The sequence below is a fragment of the Phocoena sinus genome, chromosome 19 (assembly GCF_008692025.1).
Source record: "Phocoena sinus isolate mPhoSin1 chromosome 19, mPhoSin1.pri, whole genome shotgun sequence".
In the NCBI taxonomy this organism is placed as follows: domain Eukaryota; kingdom Metazoa; phylum Chordata; class Mammalia; order Artiodactyla; family Phocoenidae; genus Phocoena; species Phocoena sinus.
In genome coordinates this window covers 52897250-52922803 of record NC_045781.1, presented here as the reverse complement: position 1 = coordinate 52922803, position 25554 = coordinate 52897250, and the positions used below count along the sequence as shown (strand labels likewise).

At 42.6% G+C, this 25554-nt stretch overlaps 1 protein-coding gene across 1 annotated transcript in view; it reads right to left on the bottom strand.

Annotated features, from left to right (window-relative positions):
• Positions 1-18219, bottom strand: part of HSD17B2 (hydroxysteroid 17-beta dehydrogenase 2) — a 62448-nt gene extending 44229 nt beyond the window's left edge. Inside the window, exon 1 of the mRNA XM_032613630.1 lies at positions 17750-18219. Within this exon, the coding sequence (XP_032469521.1) occupies positions 17750-18161 (412 nt within the window). The 5' untranslated portion in view covers positions 18162-18219. The remainder of the gene's footprint in view (positions 1-17749) is intronic.
• Between the last annotated feature and the right edge of the window lie 7335 nt (positions 18220-25554).

Below are 25554 nucleotides of genomic sequence, written 5' to 3'. Positions count from 1 at the left end.
AGATACTGTGTAGTAAATCATAACTTGAATAGTAAGAGTGATATAAAGGCTACTATTTATTGGCCCCTTGTTATATTTGAGACACTGTACTACACACCTTAACTAGGATATCTCAGTATTTTTATTCATTGTTCCTACCAGTACCTGACATTGTATGACATATTGGTACGTTAAATTTTTTTTTTATAAATTTATTTATTTATTTATGGTTGTGTTGGGTCTTCGTTGCTGCTCACGGGCTTTCTCTAGTTGTGGAAAGTGGGAGCTACTCTTCATTGCAGTGCACGGGCTTCTCACTGCAGTGGCTTCTCTTGTTGCGGAGCACGGGCTCTAGGCGTACAGGCTTCAGTAGTTGTGGCACACGGGCTTAGTTGCTCTGTGGCACGTGGGATCTTCCCGGACCAGGGATGGAACCCGTGTCCCCTGCATTGGCAGGCAGATTATTAACCACTGTGCCACCAGGGAAGTCCCGGTACATTAATTTTTAAATATTTGTCTCTCCCAGTAGAATGCAGACTTGATGAGGGCAAGAACTTTGCTTTGTGACCTGTTGAATCTCTAGCACCTAGCACAGTGCCTGGAGTACACTGGGAAGTCTGTGTTTATTGAGTGAATAAATGGCTCCTAGGGTCAATCTGCTTATCCCCATTTCACAGACAAGAGAACTGAGTTTCAACATTTGTTGCCTGAACCACAGCTATGAGTAAATCTCATCTGCGTTTTGTGGCCCATTCCCAGGAGGACAGTCTCCAAGTTTGGTGACAATTCCCAGAAAGAAAAGTTCCCAATGGATACTATTCTAGGTGACTTGTCTAAGTAGCTATTGCTACACCTTAATTTTTGACATCCATATCTACTTATTCATTCATTCGCCAAGCTTTTACTGAGATCGTACTGTGTGCCAGGCACTGTGGTAGGGACTTGGGATATATTGATGAGGAAGATAAATGTGATCCCCATCTGTATTAGTCAGCTCAGGCTGCCATAACAAAATACCATAGACTGGATGGCTTCGACAACAGAAATCCATTCTCCCACAGTTCTGGAGGCCAGAAATCAGAGACCAGGGTGCCAACATGATCAGGTTCTGGTGAGAGCTATCTTCCTGCCCTGCGCGAAGAAAGCTCGCTGCAGGCCTCCTCACTGTGTCCTCACGTGACAGAGAGGTATCTCTTCTTGTAAGGATGCTGATCCCATCATGGGGGCCCCACCCTCATGAGCTCATCTAAACCCAGTCACCTTCCAAAGGCCCCATCTCTGAATACCATAACTTTGGGGGAGTGCTAGGGCTAGGGCTTCAATATATGAATTTTGGGAGAATGTAATTCTTTTTTTTTTTTTGGCTGCATACGGAGCTTGTGAGATCTTAGTTCCCCGATCAGGAGTCGAACCTGTGTCCCCTGCACTGGAAGCATGAAGTCTTAACTACTGGACCACCATGGAATTCCTGGGGAGAATGTAATTCAGACTATAGCACCGTCTTCACAAAGTTTACAGTCCAGTGTGGGATACAGACATTACCTGTATGATATAAAAAAGAAAATGATGAATTGTGTTAAGTGTTACAGAGGAACTAAATGAGTGCTGTGATGAATAACTGAGGCAGAAGGGACCAGCCTTGAGGAGGCAGATCGTGGAAGACTTCTCCAAGGAAGTAACATACAAGCAAATCACCAAAAATTTAGTACAAGGAAAAATACCTCATTAATAACTTTTACACCAATTGCATACTGCAGTGATAACATTTTGGATATATTGCATTAAGTAAAATATATGATTAACATTAATTTGACCTGTTTCATTTTTTTAAAATGTGACTACTAAAAAAATCTAAATTACTTATGTGGCTTGCATTATATTTCCACTGGACAGCACTGCCGTGTACTATTCCCTTCCAGCTAAAAACGCTAATAGAAAGGGAGAATGAGTAACACCCCAAAGAGATGAAGTGGAGGTGGTGGGGATGGAAAGCAACATGTCGGGAGGTTGAGAAGTCGAATTGGCAGAAATGACTAAGTGACATTTTTAGAACAGAACAGTCTGCTAATGGTTCCAGGTTTCTTTTGGGGGTGATGAAAATTTGGGATTAGTTAGCGGTGATGGTTGGATAACCTTATGAATATACTAAAAACCACTGCCTTGTACACTTTAAATGGTGAATTTTATGGTATGTGAATTATAAGTCAATAAAAAGTAAGATATAAAAAATAATAGAAGAATAGGGCAGTCTAATATCTACCGTGTCTGCTATGACAGAAGAGCCTTGAATTTTCTGGAAAGCTTACTACTTTCAGCTGATTTGTGTGTGTGGTGTTTGTGGCTTTTTTTTTTTTTTTTCTGGTAGGTGGTTTGAGGGTGAGTATTTAAGGAAAAGGGACTCTTAAATGTTTTGATGGAAAGCAGTGTGGAGAACAGGAGTTCACCTTCACTGGAAATGAGAGTCAGAGCTGACTTGGAGAAAGATTGGGGATTTGCAAACATGTTTTAGACAGCATGGATGGACCTCTCACAGGGTATATGAGCCCCTCATATAGGGACTCAAGCAGATGATATCTTGACTTAATGGGGCAGGGTGACCCTCCCTGATATCTGAGTCACTTTGATTATTTGCTTGATTAAACCAAAACGTGAACTTCTATCTATGGTTATATATTCTAGGTTAGAACCTCCTTGCATAGTGCCAAGGGGATACCCTGCCCGTGGGTGACTCTCCACGTCCAGCCTTTTGTTGGTTCCCAGCAGCAACCAGAGATGAAGCTTCCTTCAGGGACAAAAACACACACAGTCAAGTCTTCTCTGTGCATAGTCTCAGAGTTGATTTATAACACCTTTAGAAGCTAGCCCCAACCAAAGAGTCTCACTCATTAATTCACACAGCTTCTCTCTGCCTCACACTGGGCTGGATGCTGGGGGTTGAATGATGACCGAGATTGACCCCGTTACTGCCCTCAGGGGGCTTACAGTCTGGTGGGAAACTCAGAGTCCATGGCTGGCACTATGGACTTTTCCTATTCCTGCTAAATTTATCATTGGTTATGTTGGTGTTTGCTGTCTTAGTTTGCAATCCCTGTCATTGTTTTTAACTCAGGAGAATGAAAAATGGTGACGATTTCAAGGATCTCTGTCTCCTCTGTAGACTCTGCGCAAGGGGCATGTTAATCTTAGCCTGTTTGGAATGTGTGCCTCTTCCAAATCTCCCCTGCTCTTAGTGCTTTCTGGCTTGGCTTCTTTTCTCTGTGGTCCAAGTCACTAACTCCCTGATCTGCACGGGTTCTGACCGGCATGGGCGCTGTGGGTCCTTATGTTTCTGCACCTTCAGTGCAGCCAAAGCCTGTGCTGCTAGGAAAAGTTCTTAGGAAGCACTTTAGTTAATGAGTCATGATTAGATGAAGGATCAAAGAAACAAGGAGAACCGGAAGTCGTGACTAAGAGATGTCATTTAGCAAAGTGTTTATTTAATCAGGAAATAACGGTAGATTGGGCTTCCCTGGTGGCGCAGTGGTTGAGAGTCCGCCTGCCGATGCAGGGGACACGGGTTCGTGCCCCGGTCCGGGAGGATCCCACATGCCGCGGAGCCGCTGGGCCCGTGAGCCACGGCCGCTGAGCCTGCGCGTCTGGAGCCTGTGCTCCGCAACGGGAGAGGCCACAACAGTGGGAGGCCCGCGTACCGCAAAAAAAAAAAAAATAAAATAAAATGAAATTCTATCTCTGCTGCTTCTGAGGCTGGCTGAATTCTATCTGTTAAAACAATGAAGTGCTCAGTCTGGGATGTTCTTGTGTTACCTTCAGTTCCAAACCCTTTGTTCTGAGACTCTCTCGTTTATAGCAGTGTCAGTCTCCTGGTAAAGCCCCAGGGCTGCTTCATCTCTTCCATTCCATTGGGGATAGAATATTTACAGTCTCCTTTGTGAACTTCTTTTCCAAACAACTCCCAGCACCCTCTGCCACTGTGTACTTAAAGCAGAGAAAAATACATTCAGACCTGGCCTATTCTTCAAGCTCCAGTTCAATCCCCAATTTCCTTTTTTTTTTTCCTTCCTTTTGACTGCCTTTATCCAATTCCCCCTTCCCCGCCTCTGGTAACGGCAAATCTGATCTCTTTCTCTATGAATTTGTTTGTTTGTTTGTTTTTGAAGTATAATTGATCTACAAGACTATGTTAGTTCCTGTTACACAGCATAGTGATTTGGTCTTTCTATACATTTCAAAATGATCACCAGAAATCTAGTTATAGTATGTCACCATAGAAAGATATTACATAGTTACGTTCCCCACACTGTACATTTCATATCCGTGATGCATTTATTTTGCAACTGGAAGTTTTGTACCTTTTAATCTCCCTCACCTGTTTCTCTCATCGGCCGCCCCCCTCTATTTGTTCTCTGTATCTATAACTCTGCTTCTGTTTTATCATGTTTGTTTATTTGTTTTGGTTTTTAGATTCCACATATAAGTGAAATCATACAGTATTTGTCTTTCTCTGTCTGACTTATTTCACTTAGCCTAGTACCCTCTAGGTCCATCCATCGTATCACAAATGGCAATGTTTTATTCTTTTTTATGGCTGAGTAATATTCCTTTGTGTGTGTGTATCTCACATCTTCTTTATCCACTTCCTTTCATTTCCTTTTATTATTATTGGGTACCCATCATGTGACTTGCTCTGTACCTGGCACTTGGGGACACCGTGATCAATAAAAGTGATATGGCCCGTGATCTAGGGAGCTCACATCTTAGGACAGGGTGTCTCAGCCTCAGCACTATTGACATCTGACATCAAGTAATTCTCTGTTATGGGGACCATCCTGTGCATTGTACAATGTTTAGCAGCATCCCTGGCTTCTACCCATTAGATACCAATGGACTGTTCCCATGCCCCCAAGTTGTGACAACCAAAAATATCTTCAGACATTGCTAAAATGTCCTCTGGGAAGCAAAATTGCTCCAGTCAAGAGCTATTGCTCTAGAAGGAACAAGACATCAAACAAATACTCATAAAGGTTGGCAAATGTGATGACAGGAGACATTCTGTTTAACTTGGCAGGAACAGAGAGATAAGAGTCCAACAAGGAGACTACCTGTTCCAGCCCAGAAAAATAGCTGGTATTACTTCCAACATGAGGCTTTCTCTGATTGCTTTATTGTCTTTTGTCTTCTCTAGTTTCCTGCCGTAGCATTCACTGATTTTGTACTATGCAGCAGGCACTTTACTAAGCTTCTGGCATGACTTATATGATTTCATTCTCGTAACTACCCTATAACCATAACTGGCACCACAAACCATTGATGATTCACTACATAAGTGAATTGAAATAAAGTAAATTGAAGGAAAGCTGAGACAGTGACTGCTTGTACTTCTTCTTCATCCCCTGGGCAAGAGCCTCCCACTTCAGCAATTACCACAATCTTTGTTGCACTTTCAATGTCTTCTTCACTGAGTCCTTCCTTTTGGGGCTCCAAAACCACTGCCCCAAATTTCTCCCTCCCCAAAAGTTCTTTTGATCTTACTATTCCCTAGAGCTAATCTCCCATCTTGCTCCTTCCTTTTTTCACCAGTGTTCTCAAAACTTCAGAGTTGCTCACCAACACCATCCCCTCACTGTCCTTGCATTGGAGCTCCTTCTTATACCCTTTCCTGAAATCTCTCTAATCAGTTTCCCCAGAGAACTGAATCCAGGGGTATCTTGTCATCCCACTCAATCTGTCCTCCATACTGGAAGTTGTTTATAACTTTCCTCGTTGGAACTTTCCTCTTCCTTGGAACCCTACACCACCATTCAGATCTACCTTCTACCTCCTCTTCTGTAGATTTGGGTGGCCTTCACTGCCCAGTTCCCTGTTCTAATCTCTATCTACACTCTTCTCTCAGGCATCGTTTTAGTTTTCAGAGCTTTATTTATCCTACCTATGTGGAAGACTAACCTAACTATATCTCCAGTCTTGGGCTCCTTCTGGATTTTAGCCTCACTTTTCCAATTCATCTGGACACTCCACGTGGATACAACCTTGGCACCTCAGATTTGAAGTGTCTCAAACAAAAGCCTTTATCTTTTCTTCAAAGTCAGTTCTTTCCCCTCAGCCTCTCAAAATCTATTGTTTCTCTTAGGAGGAAGAATCATTCTCAGTGCCTCAGAATCATGGTCTACATTCATTTGTTCATGAATTCATTCCTTGAGCTTGTCATGGCCACCACGCTTTACATATTGCCTGCCCTCGTGGAGCTCACCGTCTGTCTAGCAAGATAGATTGTCCAAAGAAATCACCAAGAGCTTTGCTGAGGGTCATAGTAGGGAAAGTCTAATGTGCAGTGGCTCTCTCCTCTTCTCTACCTAGACCCAATGAGCTAGCAAGTCCTCTGATTCTCCCATCACAAGGTCCCTCCAATCAGCTGCTGCTCTCCAAACTCCTGGCCTCTGCCCCAGACTCCTAGGGGGTCTTATCTCCTCTTACTTCTTCTCCCTTCTCTGAACACTCACATGTTGCATTGCCTTGTAATGTCCTGCTTCTTATCTATCCCCCCCAACTACACTGTAAGTTTATTCAGTGTAATGAATGCATGCTATTTGTCCCTGTATTCCCAGTACCCAGCACAGAGTGCCCAATAATTATTGGTGAAATAATGAATGAATAGATTCTAATCCCCTTTGCACACTACCGAAAACTTCACAAAACTCAACAGTACACGAGGTAGGTTTGAAGTAATAACCTAGAGGTAGCCAAGTGACAGCCCCAGGGCACAGCTGGGAATATTTGGAAAATAGGAACTGACTCCCTACGAGAAGTCACCTTGCACGGGGCATTAACGGCTTCTCATGGGAAACATAACAACCCTACTGTTGGAGAGAAACCCCAGGGAAGTCCCTGCTTGTTCAGTCCTCAAGGTTTTCTGGAGCTGCCAAGGTGAGCCTTGCTGGGTGATAGAGCTCTCCTTCCATTGCTGAGAGTCTGCTTTACCATCACACCCTAGGCCTGAATGTGGAAGCCAGAGATACTTGAGACAGCTTAGCAGGTCTGAAACATTTGACCATCCTTATCCCTTTCCCCCAGAAGAGGCACACCTGCCATTCCCCTGTCTGCACTGCTCTATCATCTGCTTGAACTAAAAGAAGGATAGAATACTTGCATTTAAATTCTGGCACTGCCACTTACTTATTTTGTTATATGACCTAAGTTGTATAGTCCCTCGAAAGCCTCGATTTCTTCATTTTTGAATGGGATTAATGATAGATATTATCTCATCGATCTCTCCATCATGATTTTAGGATATGGGTATTGGGCATGTTGTGAATATTTACCCTACTTTCATATATTTAAAGCTTTGCATATATTAAAAAAATCATCTTATGAGGCATTGTGAAAACGGACTGAAATTAGGCATGGAAAATGCTAATCACAGTGCCTGACGCAGTTTCTAACACATAGGAAGCCTCCAAAACAAGGTGGTTCTGAGCAGTGCAGTGAAGTCACTATCCATGCCATCAAAGTCTTGCCATGCCGGGATTATTTTATTTATTTATTGGTTGGTTTGTATTATGTTTTTCTCCACTGGAATTAAGCTTCATGAGGGCAGAGACCTTGTCTGTCTTTGCTCCCCATTGTATGTCAAGTGTGCTCAGGGGGCCATTGACAAGTGGTGATTGGAAACGTGAAGACAATGACCGGTTGTGTTTCCCAACGCAGCTCAAGTCAATCCCACAACCTCATCACTCTCGGCACCCCTCACTCCCAGCCTAGGATTCTCATATAGAGGTGGAGACTCAGGAGGAGAGACAGCAGCTGAGCCCTACACCCAGAGCAAGGGCTCCCGATCCAATGCCCTCCAAAGACTCTCTCTCTAAGAGAAGAAGCAAAAAGACAACGCAGAGAAAAGGATCAAGACTGAGAAGAATCATGGGAGAAAACTCAACAGGCTAGAGTGACCACATAGGGAGCTCTCAGATGTGGCCAGGGCTTAAAAGGGCAAGAGCCATAGGTAGGTACAGCACAGAACTAAGGGTCCTGACACGGGAGAAGCCCTACCCATGTAAGAAAAGCATCTGTAAGTGAAAACCTAGATGAGTCTGAGGCCTGCAGAAATGAGTTAACCACAGAAAGAAGGCTTGTCTTTCAAGTGATGGTCATAATGCAGAAGAACAAAGGAGCAGGCAAAACGGAGGCCAATGAGGTAGTGTTCATGAGTGGTACAGGAGGAAGAATTACCAAACTCCTATTTCGTTTTTATCTCCTTTGCCAAGGGGATTACTAAACCAGACAAGACAGGGAAGGGTAAAAGTTATTCTATTTCAGGAAGCATCTACTATGTGCCATGTAGCATACATATACATATTTGTAATCCTATGTAATCCTGAGAAGAGATATCCATCATGACTCCCTTTTTCCACAGGAGGAAAACTAACCTCAGAGAGGTGAAGCAACTTGTTCAAGGGGCCAGAGCTAGTCGGTGGTCTAATACCTCCTTTTAGATATTGTGTGTGTATGTGTGTGTGTGTTGGGATGGGTGGGGGGGGGTAGGTTGTGGGCAAACTGCCCATTATTGACCCCATTTAAGTTTGTAGTCAAACCTCCCTGGACCTCTATCACATAAGCCACAGTTTAGATACAGCATCCTCCAGAGAGCCGGCTTTCTGAGCCTAATATTAGGGCGAACACTTCTTCCTCACTGCCTATGCTTCCTTCAGTATAGAGGGATATCTATCAGTGTGACACTGGACCTCCTCTGTCTCTCACTCCTCCCTCCCCCTCGGGAGGTGGAGCAAAGCATCTGCTTGGTGGTTTTGACAGAAAGAACTGTACAAGGCCGTTTCACTGGATGCAAAGGTCTTTTCTCTCTCTAACAGAAGAACCAAAAGGACAGTTCAGGGCAAATGATCAGGACTGAGAAATAGAGTAGAAAACTCAAGAAGGCACAGTGTCACATGGAAACTCTCCTTTCCTCCTCGGCATCGCCCAGCCTGCAAAACGCCTGTGCAATTAGGCTGTGACAGCCTAGCTGTCCAACCCAAGCCCTACCTTGTGGGCAAGGCTTGAGTCTTTTCAACCTGCCTTGACTGGGGGCACCATTAGTCCTACACATCTAAGACACCTTCTCCAAGGCTTCTATCGGGAATAAAGCTGACATCTTGATTTCCACTTGCCTACGTCTATTAGTTCAGAAGTCAGCTGGGGATATTAAAAAGGGAGTTGTGGATTGACCCCACCAAACAAAGCAACAACGTCCAAGAAGAACCTTGCATGTATACTGATTTAATTTCACCGCATTAGTTCCAGTCTGGTGTGTATTGCTCATACCGAGATGGCACCTGATGTTAAAAATGAGTTGACATCTCAAAGGAATGTCAAGAAATTGGAAATGGTCCAGAGGAGACTTAGTAGAATGGTGAAAGTTCTGGAAACCAGGTCATGGGAGGAATGATAAAACGAATGAGAAGATTTAGTTCAAAGCAGATTTGGCTATGATATGATGCAGTCTTCGCACTTTTCAAGGGCTACCGTGCGAAAGAGTGGTTTAATCAGATTACGTGACTTCCAAGGGCAGAACTGAGTGCACTGTTGGATATTTCAGGGAGGCGTATTTTGGCTCATTATAAAGAAAATATTTACAATGATTAGCATTGGATAAAAGTGAAATGATTTCCCTGAGAAAGTAATGAGTTTTCCATTACAGGGGTAACCCCAGTGGATTAAATGGATGATCCTGAAAAGGTCATTCAGGCATTGGGAGATGGCTGGTGGAAATAAAATTTATCCATAGCTTGTGTAAATGCCAATGTGGCAGAATGAGATGTTCTTTCCTCCTCATGATTTTTTCCACCCAGTATCACAACGGGCTTGACACAAATGAGTCAGGCCAGGGGCCCCTTGCATGTGACCAGACCCCGCCTGGGGAACAGAATGCAGTGGAACCCCAGCCAATACACCGTTGTCCCTACAATGATATTTCCCTAGGATGACTTAGCGGTTTACTATCTGTATGTGAACACCCACTTTCTGTGGCTTCTAGAAGCTTCTCTCAAACTTTAAGTGGGAAAAGGTATTGGTATTGGGGGGGAGGATCCTAAGGAAGTGATTCCCTCCATCTCATATTCCAGAGCCTATTGCAGTCGTGCTCATTCTTTTTCCAGAGTTGGAGGACTCTTTCAGCAACCTCATCCTTTGACTATGTGGTCACCACCCTCATGCTGCCCTGTCTGGCTAAGAATGAGGGTTACCATCTATACATAGCCCTTCATGGGTGTTATTTCTTTCCATACTGGCAACAATCCCAGTGAGACCATTACTATGATTATCTCCATTTTACACATAAGGAAACTGAGGTTCAGACAGGTTCATTAATTTGCCCTAGGTCAGAAAGCTAGTAAGTGGCAAGGCAGGAACTGGTAGCCATATCTGTCATTGTCCTAAGTGTCTGGTGTTAACCACTGCAACCTACTGCCCACCCTGAATGACAGTGACCAGACCTGCACTTAGATGCACATGTGTTGTTTCAAAAGAGGAACATCGTTTTGGTTTTGTTTCTATTCCTCTCCTTGATGATGCCCAGGTTTGGTTTGACTCTACAGGCTCCAAGACCTCGGTAGATGTGAGTCTTTAGAAAATAGAGTTCAATGAAATCCAGATCCCTTTCCAGTGTTTCAACTGCCCTATCAAAGCCTTTGATCCATAAAAGTGGAATTTTGGGTTCTATTCAACCTAAGACCATGCTGGCCACTGACTGTTTCAAATTAAAATTCATCTGGCCCAGTTCCTGGACCTTGAGTCCTCTGCACACAAAGGGCATTCAAGGTTCCTAATGGCTTCTGTTTTTGAATTTTAGAATTGTTTTTCAGTACCTTTTCATGGTGGAAATGAAGTTTATCCGTAGCTTGTGTAAATGCCAAAGTGGCAGATGAGATGTTCTTTCCTCCTCATTATTTTTTCCACCCAGTATCACAACGGGCTTGTTACAAATGAGTCAGGCCAAGGGAGACCCCTTGCATGTGACCAGACCCTGCCTGGCGAGCAGTATATGTATCTTTTCAATGTCCTGTTTATGGCATGAAATCCATGGGTGATGGCAGTTCTGAGCACAGAGGAAGGATCTCATGATGCAGACTAGTGGGCAAGGGGGTGGGGGTCAGGGAACACCAGGGTGCTGCATGTAGTGAATTCCATGTTAAAGAGGAGATGCCACTTTGTGACAGCGGTGAATGGGACAGACCCAGGGGTCCCTGTATCATCCAAGATAGACATGTTTCTCCATTCCACTTTGTCTCTGCCCAAGACTTCCTCGTGCCCCCTGCTTACCTTGCCCCCATCTTGTCCTCTTTGGCCCCTGGATTTACTGACGTGTGTCATCCCCAGGTGTCTGTTTATCTCCATTTGTTTCAGCAAAATGGAACTATCTGAACCATCTACCCATTAACCTGATGTCTCCGGTCTTGCTTCAGAATCTTTGCCCACACCATGTCCTAGCAGATACATATTGACACCCTACGATCTAGTGTAATCCCCAACTCTGAGGCTCAGCATTGAACCCCAATGCTGGAAGGTATAGGCAAAGGAATAGCATCTGGGAAGGGTTCTTCTTTAGGAGCATAAATAGGGGATGCCAAAATCTGTGGGGTAATCAAGGTTCACAGACTGACATAAACAAATGGACAAGGCAGCTTTGGCCATGAGGGGGTAAGCAAGGATAAACTTTGATCACTTTCAGAGGTAAGAACTTGTTTGTACCATGAACCCTTCTGAAGAGGGCTAAGGACAGAGCCGTAGAGGCCACCTAGTGGGAGGGGTAGGAAGAAGGACCCGGAGCGGTCAAAGGATGGAGACGTGGGGGAGAAGCATGGAAATGTAGTATCCCAGCAGGCAAAGGAGGCCGTGTCAAGAAGGAAAATATGTTCAGCGGTGCTGGAGTAGAAACCAAGCTCTGGGAACTAGGAGTACACCAGGGACCCTTGGGAGAGCAGCTTCAGCAGCCTGGTGGGAGGGGGTGGGGGTGTGACCAGAGGATAGTCTGTTCGTGCCACATCCTGGGTGAGATGCTTAGAACCAAGTCATCACAAAGCCCTGTCCGGAGCAAGCCAACAGTGAAGTCACTGCAGAACAATGGGGCCTTCAGAGCTCGGCCATGTCACTCTGCCCTTTCTACACAGGTGACCCCAGCAAAAAGAACTGGCAGAGATAAGTACCTAAGCAGGTGGGCAGATTGGCACAAACCCATTGTGTCTAACCAATGACCACGAAAAGGGGAGGACATTTCACCAGCTTGGTTCGTTCACTCAGGGCTCACTCACTCATTAACATTGTATTGGATCTAACGTGCTCAGAGACTGAGGAGGGACTTGGTTATAAAAAAAAGATCTGGTCCCTGCCATCAAACAGCTTACGATACATTTGGGGGACTTCATTCCATGAGAGTATCCACCAACCTAAACATGCCATCTAAAATGCCTAATGAAGTCACCGTTCAAACCTTTACGAAATTACCCAAGTTAGCAATACCTTTTTTATGCCTCTCTGTAGAGGGCTAAGGTTAAGCTCAAACTGAATGATAAAAGAGGATATGTGCTCATAAAAAAAAAAAAAAATCTGACAGACCGACTGAATTATAGACTCACTGAGGACAGTATTGATTCATACAATATATACCAATGACCTCTTCCTTTGTAGTATTAACCATCAGTATATTGCTTGCGTTTCTCCATCCTCCTTCTCCAAACCTAATCGAGGTCTAGGTCTGTATTTCCAACTGCCAATGACTCTTCACCTGCACTGCCCCCTCACTGCCCTCAAACTCAAACCCGAAGTCACATTCACCATATGTCCTCCCTCAGTTATCACCCTTTTCAAAGGTATCCCCATCCATGGTGCCTTCATTTTATCTTCTCTCATGGGCATATCTTGCATCCAATCAATTGCCAAGTTCTGTCTCAAGCAGAGCCTTGTGCACATAAAAGATGCTCAACACTCACTTGCCAACGAATGGACACATTTTCTATCCTGGAAACCTTTATAGGCTACTAGTAACTGTAGCTATAACACTGATAATAACTGTGGTTAAGAAAAAGGCTTTGGATGGCAAATGGGTCTGATCTGGGTTTAGTCCCATGTCTGCTGCTTAGTAGTTCAGGGACTTTGGACACCGTTTCCGCATTCATGTTAGTTATTAGGGTTATGGGAATCGAATATAAAAGGTGTGTAAAGCTCTGAGTGCAGAGATGTTATTTGCTTTAGTCCCTGGTCCACTGTCAATGTTTATCCATTACAACAGTCTACCACTAAAGTCAAAGGAGCCCAAATCCCAAGCTGATGCCAACAGTATTCCATTTTAGAACCTTAATTAGACTACCTAATAAGTCCTAGAAGGGGGTCACCATCGACCTAGGCACTTTGTTTGGAGCATAAGATAAAGACTTCCACATCAAACATATCTTTCTTCCCCTCCCTGATCTCTCTTCCATTGTACCCAATTTTGAAAATTCCAATTAAAATTCTCCAACTCAACAAATTTTAATGAGGGCTGGATGTGTGTCATACCTGATTAACCAGTTAGCCTGGAAGCCCTCATTTTCTCTGTAGAAAGCTACTTTTCAGTTCCTAATGAGGCCCCTCCTGCACCCAACACTGGGACCCATGGCACTCTGGGAACCCTCCTGAAGGCACCGTCTGTACCCCACCTCATGGCTATAGTGAGCTGCCGCCGTATCTGTCCCAGTAGACTAGGAAAGCCTCCAGGTGTCTGCCTTGCACACAGCAGATGCCAAATCAGTAGTTAACTTTCGAGATGGGCAAGAAACACTGGAGGGACCAGGATGAAAGCCCTGAGGGTGGAAAATCAAAGTTACTTGTGTAACTTCTAGAAATTCAAAGGGTAGGCTGAGAATGACAATGCACAACCTTGGAAGAAGAGGAAGGAACCCCCAGGGGATGTGGGTCCAAGGTTAAGGACAACTGGGAACTCAGATCCCATCACCTAACAACATAACAACTGCATGGTCTTTAACTTTCTTCCTCCACTGCTTCTGGACAATACATGGCACATACCAAGGACTCAATCAATAGTTGAATGAATAAATGGATGTTTCTTCTTTCCATTTCTTTGTCAGCTGTTCCTTTTTCATTTTGTTCTCTTCTTATTCTCCCTAACCCCAACCCCACCTGGTCAATACACAGAATCTCCTATCTTCCTCCCTTCCTCTCCCTCTCTCATCTACTAACTCCATCTATGAGACAGTGTGTGTGTGTGTGTGTGTGTGTGTGTGTGTGTGTGTATCCAGTTTACAGAGGAGAAAACAGAAGTTCAAAAGCCTAAAACTGGATATTTTCAGGGATCACACTTCTAGTAAGAGGTATGTAGCAGATGTCATGCTGCCCCAGATCCCTTGACCATTTTTTGGTGCTCTAATCCTTACCACCTTCACTCCCAGCCACCTGCGACTTTGTCCGAGGGCTGCCCAGGATGCTGGGGTCCTTTTAGCCAGTGAGCATGGAGAGCCAGAAGTGCTTGGAGTTTAAGCCTCCCCTCCTACCACCAAAGAGGATGAGGGTGACAGCCCTTAACTAATGCTTGAGGTGTGAGGGTATAAGGAGTACAGCTCCCTGGCCCACAATGGGGATGGCTCTCACCTGTGACCCACCAGTGCCTCCAGATCTGCCCCGGGGGATTAAGCCAACATGGGACCCTCAGCAGGCTTCTCTTGATGCTGAACCCGGGCTTGGCCTCCTCCCCTTCCCTGTCCATCTTCCTTACTCTGGGACCTCTGTTCCTTGGAGAACTTCCTAATAAATCCCTTTCACACAAATCTTCATCTCAAGCCCCGCCCCTGGAGAACCTACCCTAAGGCAAAGCAAATGCAAGATTCAAAGCCAAGCCTGTCAGACTTCAACATTCTTTTCACTGCATTGTGCTTGAGACGCTATTGCAATCTTGTGGACCTGCTCTTCACTAATCTTAGAGTTATTTAAAAAATTGAATGGCTGCTATGGCTTCAGGGGCCTTGAGGACAAATGTGTGTTCAAATGCCCAGTGCTTGCTTATTTCTTCTTCTTGCTCTAAGTATATGTCTCGGAGACAAAAGACCTTTATCTTAGCAAAGTGAAGTAGGGGACTCAAAGAAAAAGATTTTTTTGAAATTGTTCTTGTCATTGTCTTACACCTGGGTCCGTAATTAACTAGGCACTAAGATGGACTTCACCCTCTTAACATAATCTCTTTGTTAAATATTTTTGTTATATAAGTAATATAACTATATTAGAGTAATTCTAAGGGAAAAACAAATCCAGGTACTCTGATCCAACCATTCACAGACTGTTTCCTTCCAGTGCTTTTTCCTCTTCATGTGACATAGAGGCAGTCTTATCCAAACACCTAGATCCCCGGAGTGTTTTCTCTTAGTTCAGTTTCCATGTTATAACGCAGTCCCGTGGTTGTCATTTTTAATTGTTGCCTATTGTCACATCCAGAGGATATACCGTAATTTGTCACCATTTCGGGTTTGTTTTTTTTTTTCATTTTTAATGACATTTATTGTTTTCTTTCTAATTTTACAATGTTGTCACCATTTTGATTGCTTTTGATATTTCACAATTTTAAATAAGGTTGTGTTGAACAACTTTGTGAATGTGCCATTTTGGTTTGCATCTACCCTTTTTTTACATTTCAGATTATTTCTTTAAGAGAAATGTCCAAATCTTGAATTATCAGATAAAGGAATAATATTTATGGTTTTGATGTATACTGAGACATTTCTCTCTGTATTCCCCGACACTAAAATGTGTACCAATTTGTAACATAAGCCAACCTGAAACAAAGGTTATTCCAAGTCACGATGACTTATTTTTTAATGAGTTTTGGTCTAACTAAGTGAAGTCATTTAAAATTTCCCTACTTAGTACAAAGGTCTTGAAAGCGTCTCTAGAATTATGTGGAATCTATGACATTCTTCATGAAAATGACAAAGAACCTGAGAGGCACATCTCAGTTAGCCTTAATGTACATCTTTCCTTTCTTAATTCTAAGCTTTCTAATTGTTAAGCATTTCATTGAGGGATTAGTCATTGGGCTCAAATTGCCTAATTGAATCAGTCATTTTCCATGACACTGAACACAAGCCAGGACATTTCAATGGCTGATGTGAACTAACTGAATTGGGTGTGTATTTGGTGCGTTTCTGCATGCCTACATCTTCAAAAGCAGAGGATAAAGAACATTGACAAGACAAACAAGCCAGAGATAATTCCTATTTTCTCGGTTACCTTGAAGTTTGCCTCTGTTTATCCTAAGCTTTAGTATTCTTATCTATGCGCCTTAGAAGCCCTGCTCCCTGAAATTGATTTCCCAGGAATATTTGGACCTCCAGGAGATCATGTTCCATTAGTGTCAACCACAGCATCGCTATTATTTTTTTTAACATGCTTAATTGTTCTGTCTTCTTTCGTACAAGTGGAAAAGTACAAAAAATAAATTTGACCTAGAATTACCCTGAAGACCATGGGTACTTGCTACTACACACAGGACAGAAAAATTTATACTGCTATTATAGCTTTTCACCCAGCTAGCCCCAGAGAATTCAAGTGGAAGAGTGGAAAACACAGCCAGTCTTCTGGGTGCATGATTCCAGGTGATACCAGACATTCACAGAGATCAGCATCCCACGGATCAGCTGAATTTTCTACCTTTGAACGGTTTTGGTTATTTTTTTTTTCATCGCAGAAGCTTTATTTCTACAGCGCTTCACAACTCCAGCAAGGGCCAACTTGTGTCTCATTTTAAGAGAGAATTTCACTATTGAGTTAAAGTCAAAGGCAAGATAGACAAGTCACTTTCTAGTCCATTTCTCATTGAACTGGGCAACTGCCTGATTTGCTTCTGTTCACACTCCGTTTGCCTTCACTCCCGCAGGTCACAGCCTGGGGGTGGGGGGTGGGGGTGGGGGGTGGGGTGGGGTGATGTCCTCCCGGCAAGTGATTCTGCAGCTGGTATCCTCACCTTGGCTGGGCTTTCTAGGTTAGGATAACACCGTGGTGATCCTAATTAAAGCCCTATCCAAAATCAAACTTCACAACCAAACAAACCAGTTTTACAACACCCAGGAATTTAATCTGGCCTCACACTGGCAGGGGAAAAAGAAACACAAAAGAAGGAAAAAGCTGGCAGCTCAGCCAACAAGCAGCCGCCTCCTGGACACGCTGCCAGCTTGATCCAATTAGTAAATATTAGTGGTCCAATGACAGATCTGAAGACAAAGGTTCAGATGAGACACAAGGTTCTTGACAGCAGTCGGGGAAAACCGCAAAATTTCCAGCCCAGTTAAGTCTCTTCGATCTTTAAAAAAATGAAGCAAAGTACAAGGATAACCTAAACTTGACACCTTTTTTGCGCACCTAGGGAATAAGAGGCCAAGTCTAGAACGCAGCTGAACATTCATCTCAGAACGAAATTTGGTTTAAGCTTCAAAAAACCGAGGCGACAATCCTGGCTACAATGAAACAAACAAACGGCGTTTGCTTACTCTTACATATGCTGGGAAATTAACAAACTCGTGGCTTAGGTGCACGTCCCTTTCCCAGTCCCTCTTACCATCAGCCCCTCAAGTGCATCTCCTAAAGAAAGCAAACCAAAACAGTGTAGTGAAAGACACTGGGGATGGATGTGCTTTCATTTACTCCACGCCAAGTATTTTCTTTTTAAAACTAATCTGAAAGAGTCCCCCTAAGGCAAAGCAAGTGTCAGTTCCCGCCCTGAGGGGGAATCGCAGTGCCGCCCGCTTACCTGTGATCAGCACCGCCTTTTGATCTGCAGGTAACAACTCTTGGCCAGAAAAGTAAGTATATACGAGGAAACATGACAGGGAGAAGAGGATCAAGCCCCAGAAGAGGGACAGGCTGAGCAGGCAAGCCCCTCCCCAGAGGCCCGCCAGGCAGACCACCTTTCTCCCCACCTGCCCTTGGTTCTTCTTGAGTTTGCAAAAAATTGTTCCTCCCAGCACTGCGGTGACAGTCAGGCAAAGCCATCCTGGCTCAGAGAAGAAAGTGCCCATTCTCAGAGACTCTCTTCTCCTTTCCGTGCTCAGGGCCAGTTGAGTCAAATGGGCAAAGACAGGCTGCAGGCAGCCTGGGTTATTTGAACGGAGAGGCAAGAAGGGAGGGGGAGAAAACAGCCCCGGAACACCTTGAATGAGCATGAATTAAGCATACTCATACAGCCACATATTTCCTGGTGGGTAATCTAAACCAGTCTGCAGTTTAATGTAAATACTAGAGCACTTCCTATTTGACTGTTCCCCGCACGCCCACTTCACACACAACACAGATGCATACTCACCCACAACAAACACACACATTTTTTTTTAATGACCTCTGGAGAGATAACTAGTTGGGTAATAATTGACAGAATTCAATCTGTCCGAACAGTGAATAACAAAACCTCTAGCTCGCAGGAAGTCTCTTCTGCTTTAGGAGCCTGTGGTGTGTCCATCTGTGCAGCCCTTTTCCCGACTCAAGGGTGTGTGTGTGTGTGTGTGTATGTGTGTGCATCACTGATTTTGCTCACATCAGCAGGACTCCTGCCATCCCCCACTAGAGTCAGACTGAAGGGTTAGATGGAAAGAGAATACAGAAGTAGAGGAAGAGATTCTTGGCAGATGAGAAGTGCTTTGGTCTCGCCAGAGGAAAGATAAGCCAGGGAAAGATAACACAATAATAGCAATATAAATAATGGTCAATACCTATTGGTACTTATTTGCCCCAGAGGCCATGTTCAGCTGAGACCCTATTCTCTGCCAAGCTCTGCTCCAGGCACTGGCACTGAACAGTCAATATGCTCAGTCTCTTTGAACACTATGTCTCTATGAAGTAAGTTCTATTACTGTAGTAATTTTATGGGTGAGCACCCTGAGGCACAGAGAGGTTAAGAGACTTGCCCAAGATCACACAGAAGTGGAAACAATCAGCCTTGTTTCAGAGCTTTATGCTGTAACCACTCTACGGCCTGCCTTAGGAAAAAAGCAAAAGACAGTTTGTACATTACGTACTAGCCCTTCTTCACTTTAGCCTCATTTGAATCACAAAATATTTCAAGGTGGATGTTATTATGCACATTTTACAGAGAGGAAAACTGAGGCTGGAAGAGGATAAGTTACTTAAGTGACAGTAGTGGGTCCAGACCCACACCCATGACTTAACTGGATGCGGGATAGTTATGGCTCTTTGCTGGGTGCCTCAGCACTTTGTCAGTGGCTCCCATGATGGGGCTGGGGCCAGGGCCAAACACCCATGTGGGTTTCCTGATGGTGCACGCCCACCAAGGATGAAGCAAATCTCCTGGTGGCAGCCTATGTGGCTTCCCAGCTGCTCAGTCCTGGGGCTCCCAAGGAGAAGGCAAACCCTGCCGTGATGTAGAAGTCTAGGTAAGGATTATCCTTGCCTTCTGACGGGGAAGATGGTATGCTATATTAAGAACATGAGCTTTATTTTTTTATTTTTATCTTTTCATTGAATATAGTTGATTTACAATGCTGTGTTAATTTCTGCTATTCGGCAAAGTGTTTTAGTTATACATACATATAGATACATTCTTTTTAAAATATTTTCCATTATGGTTTATCATAGGTTACTGAATACAGTACTCTGTGCTCTACAGTAGGACCTATTGTTTATCCATTCTATATATAATAGCTTACATCTGCTAACCCTAGCTTCCCATTCCATCCCTCCCCTAACCCTCTCCCCCTTGTCAACCACAAGTTTGTTCTCTATGTCCGTAAGTCAGTTTCATAGATATGTTCATTTGTGTCATATTTTAGATTCCACATATAAGTGATATCATATGATATTTGTCTTTCTTTTTCTGACTTAACTTCCATCTGATTGAGTTGAATTGGGTCTCCTTTTCATCCCCATCATTCTGTCTTAGAGCTTTCCTTGAGATCATCCTTGCTTGGCCAATGTTCCATTTCTGGCAAACTTGCACTTAGCTTTACAGGGGGAAGGAGCCAATTGGATAAACTCATTCTTATTAATGATGCCAGTGAGTCAATGTGTTGCTTCCTTCTGCCAGTGGAGGTGCCTTTTTGAAGGCGCCTTCTGAAGACAACGTATCTTACCCAAAATGGAGGATTTCTCAACCTGGGGAGGCGGGGGTGGGGGGGGGAGGGCGGGGGGAATGCTGAGAATCCTGGAATGTATACTTTCTTAGAATCTATGGCTCTTGAGTTGAAACGGGAATTTGAAGTGACGTCCCATCTAAAACAGGGATTCTCTCTGTAACATCCCCACCAAGTGGTCATTTTGTCTACTGCCAGTACGCCTCTCATTACAGGCACTGCAAAGCCTTTAAAGGTGACTTTCCAGTTCAGGACAGCTTGGAGTATTAGAAAGATCTCCTCTTGAGAAGTCACAACTGACACTACAGAAATACGAAGGATCATGAGAGATTACTACAGGTAACTATATACCAATAAAATGGACAACCTGGAAGAAATGGACAAATTCTTAGAAAAGCACAACCTTCCGAGACTGAACCAGGAAGAAATAGAAAATATAAACAGACCAATCAAAAGCACTGACATTGAGACCGTGATTAAAAATCTTCCAACAAACAAAAGCCCAGGACCAGATGGCTTCACAGGCGAATTCTATCAAACATTTACAGAAGAGCTAACACCTATACTTCTCAAACTCTTCCAAAATATAGCAGAGGGAGGAACACTCCCAAACTCATTCTACGAGGCCACCATCACCCTGATACCAAAACCAGACAAAGATGTCACAAAGAAAGAAAACTACAGGCCAATGTCACTGATGAGCATAGATGCAAAAATCCTCAACAAAATACTAGCAAACAAAATCCAACAGCACATTAAAAGGATCATCCACCATGATCAAGTGGGGTTTATCCCAGGAATGCAAGGATTCTTCAAATATACAAATCAATCAATGTGATACACCATATTAACGAATTGAAGGAGAAAAACCATATGATCATCTCAATAGATGCAGAAAAAGCTTTTGACAAAATTCAACACCCATTTATAATAAAAACCCTCCAGAAAGTGGGCAGAGAGGGATCTTACCTCAACATAATACAGGCCATATATGACAAACCCACAGCCAACATTGTTCTCAGTGGTGAAAAACTGAAACCATTTCCTCTAAGATCAGAAACAAGACAAGGTTGTCCACTCTCACCACTATTATTCAACATAGCTTTGGAAATTTTACCCACAGCAATCAGGGAAGAAAAAGAAATGAATCCAAATCGGAAAAGAAGTAAAGCTGTCACTGTTTGCAGATGACATGATACTATACATAGAGAATCCTAAAGATGCCACCAGAAAACTACTAGAGCTAATCAATGAATTTGGTAAAGTTGCAGGGTACAAAATTAATGCACAGAAATCTCTTGCATTCCTATACACTAATGATGAAAAGTCTGAAAGAGAAATTAAGGAAACACTCCCATTTACCACTGCAACACAAAGAATAAAATACCTAGGAATAAACCTACCTAAGGAGACAAAAGACCTGTATGCAGAAAACTATAAGACACTGATGAAAGAAATTAAAGATGATACCAACAGATGGAGACATATACCATGTTCTTGGATTGGAAGAATCAATATTGTGAAAATGACTGTACTACCCAAAGCAATCTATAAATTCAATGCAATCCCTATCAAACTACCAGTGGCATTTTTCACAGAACTAGAACAAAAAATTTCAAATTTTGTATGGAAACACAAAAGACCCCGAATAGCCAAGCAATCTTGAGAAAGAAAAATGGAGCTGGAGGAATCAGGCTCCCTGACTTCAGGCTATACTACAGAGCTACAGTAATCCAGACGGTATGGTACTGGTACAAAAACAGAAATATAGATCAATGGAACAGGATAGAAAGCCCGGAGATAAACCCACGCACATATGGTCACCTTATTTTTGATAAACGAGGCAAGAATAGACAATGGAGAAAAGACAGCCTCTTCAATAAGTGGTGCTGGGAAAACTGGACAGCTACATATAAAAGAATGAAATTAGAACACTCCTTAACACCATACACAAAAATAAACTCAAAATGGATTAAAGACCTAAATATAAGGCCAGACACTATAAAACTCTTAAGAGGAAAACATAGGCAGAACACTCTATGACATAAATCACAGTAAGATCCTTTTTGACCCACCTCCTAGAGAAATGGAAATAAAAACAAAAGTAAGCAAATGTGACCTAATGAAACTTAAAAGCTTTTGCACAGCAAAGGAAACCATAACCAAGACGAAAAGCCAACCCTCAGAATGGGAGAAAATATTTGCAAATGAAACAACTGACAAAGGATTAATCTCCAAAATTTACAAGCAGCTTATGCAGCTCAATATCCAAAAAACAAACAACCCAGTCCAAAAATGGGCAGAAGACCTAAGTAGACATTTCTCCAAAGAGGATATACAGATTGCCAACAAATACACGAAAGGATGCTCAACATCACTAATCATTAGAGAAATGCAAATCAAAACTACAATGAGGTATCACCTCACACCAGTCAGAATGGCCATCATCAAAAAATCTACAAACAATAAATGCTAGAGAGGGTGTGGAGAAAAGGGAACCCTCTTGCACTGTTGGTGGGAATGTAAATTGTTACAGCCACTATGGAGAACAGTATGGAGGTTCCTTAAAAAACTAAAAATAGAACTATCATATGACCCAGCAATCCCACTACTGGGCATATACCCTGAGAAAACCATAATTCAAAAGGAGTCATATACAGCAGTGTTCATTGCAGCTCTGTTTACAATAGCCAGGACATGGAAGCAACCTAAGTGTCCATCGACAGATGAATGGATAAAGAAGCTGTGGCACATATATCCAATGGAATATTACTCAGCCACCAAAAGAGATGAAATTGAGTTATTTGTAGTGAGGTGTAGGGACCTAGAGACTGTCATACGGAGTGAAGTAAGTCAGAAAGAGAAAAATGAATACCGTATGCTAACACATATATATGGAATCTTAAAAAAAAAAAAAAAAGGTTCTGAGGAACCTAGGGGCAGAACAGGAATAAAGATGCAGATGTAAAGAATGAACTTGAGGACAGGGTGAGGGGGAAGGGTAACCTGGGACGAAGTGAGAGAGTGATGTGGACTTATATACACTACCAAATGTAAAATAGATAGCTAGTGGGAAGCAACCGCATAGCACAGGGTGATCAGCTTGGTGCTTTGTGACCATCTAGAGGGGTGGGATAGGGATGGTGGTAGGGAGATGCATGAGGCAGGAGATATGGAGATATATGTATATGTATAGCTGATTCACTTTGTTATAAAGCAGAAACTAACACACCATTGTAAAGCAATTATTCCCCAATAAAGATGTTAAAAAAAAAAAAGATCTCCTCTAGACTGAGCTTGATCATGTCACTTGTCCTTCCTTTTCCACTTGGAGTCACACAGGCCAATTCAGTCCCTGTTTCGTTCAGATATTTGGAGACTACTATCGTGTCTTACCCTCTCCAGGGGGATGGTGCTCAGTTCTCTCAATTGCCCCTTATATATGGTAGAAAATGTTTTATCTGGTGCTTAGTGCCTGAAGCAGCCACATTTTGAAGAGTTCAAACATTTAAAAAATCATGCTGTTGCAATAATTGGAGAATATGTTGTTATGATGAATGTAGCATGGTGACAATGTGATTCACCAAGCAGAGAATGACCATGTGTTGACGTCACCATGACCCAAACGTCAAGATATAGATGTGGTGGTACACGTCATAACAGATCGTCTCACGGACATCAAGGTGGTCTTGCTGGTAGCACAAGTTTTGTTATGATTTTCAAGCGTTTGGATGATAACTAACATTTTAAGTGTTGAGCAGTAATTGTGCAACTACGTATCTATTCTCTGTTTCACATTGGCAGGCGGAAAAGACAACCAGATGGTGGTGTTGGATCGTGTCTTTTTTCTGTCACTGAACTATGGTGAAGATGTCTAAATCATTCATTCCAAATAGGTCAGATCTCAATTTATTGTATAGGGTTTCAAGGATCCTTAGCAGTGTGGCCTTTCTTAGAATGGAATCCAAGTGTTTACTTCTCCTCCGAAAGGTTAAGTCCAGAAGAGACGAATACAACTGTACAATACTTTCAGCAAGCAGCACAGAATAGAGCAAGATTATCACCTCCCCTATCCCTGAAGTTATATCTTTACTTATATGTCCAAAGACTCGTTTGCTTTTTTGACAGTAGTGCCCTATGATTTACTTCCATTGTGTTTGCTATCAAGTAAAATTCCAATCTTTGTAGTTTTCTTGTCATTAAAATTACTTTGTTGTAAAATATAATGTGGAGAAACTATCCAAAATATAAATGTAAGTAAATATCCATTAGTCCATACTGATATAGATAAATGATTGAAAAAGTAAATAAATGGAGAAAAGACAAATCTCCCATGCAGAAAATTCCCAAATAATTTATGTAGATATACCCACTCAAGGAGGTGAAACAGACCTCACACTTGAGTGTGGGCTGCACATACTGACTTCCTTCCAAAACACACAGCCTGGAAACTGAGAAAGAGAGGAACCTGACATGGAGAAACTTGACAAACTCCATCTCAGCCAGGTGATCAAGGTCAACATGACCAGTGATAAGTCAGGCGATGAAAGTGGCACCATTATCATTGCAGGACATTCTACAAAACACCTGACCAGCACTCTTCAAAGCTGTCAAGGTCATCAAAAACAAGGAACTTCTGAGAAATGGTCACAGCTTAGAGGAGCCTAAGGACACATGATGAGTAAATGTAATGTGGCGTCTTAGATGGGATCCTGGAACAGAAACACAACAAGGACATCAGGTAAAAAGTATGGGCTTTAGTTAATAATAATGTATTACTACTGGCTCATTAGTTGGGACAGATGCCCCACAGTAATAGAAGATGTTGACAGTAGGGGAAAGTGGGTGTGAGTATACAGAACTCCATACTACCTTCACAATGTTTCTATAAATCTAAAACTATTCTAAAATAAAAAGTTTACTTAAATATATAGTAATATATAAATATAAAACTATTAATTTTTTTTTTTTTTTTTTTTTTTTTTTTTTTTTTGGTACGCGGGCCTTTCACCGCTGTGGCCTCTCCCATTGCAGAGCACAGGCTCCGGATGCGCAGGTTTAGCGGCCATGGCTCACGGGCCCAGCCGCTCCGCGGCATGTGGGATTTTCCCAGACCGGGGCACGAACCCGTGTCCCCTGCATCGGCAGGCGGACTCTCAACCACTGCGCCACCAGGGAAGCCCCTAAAACTATTAATTTTATAATAAATATAATGGTACATATTATATGCAATATATTATAATAAATGTTATTTATTTATATTATAATAAATCATAAATGTAGCAATAGATATAAATATATCTAAGTAAGCTTTTTATCTTAATAAATTTATAGGGAATTATGAAGATAGTACAGAATTTTATTTATATATACATATACATGTATGGTACGTATATATGCATACATAGTGATCTATTATATATAAATATAACAAGTATTATATAATATATAGTTTTATGTATTTGAGATAATA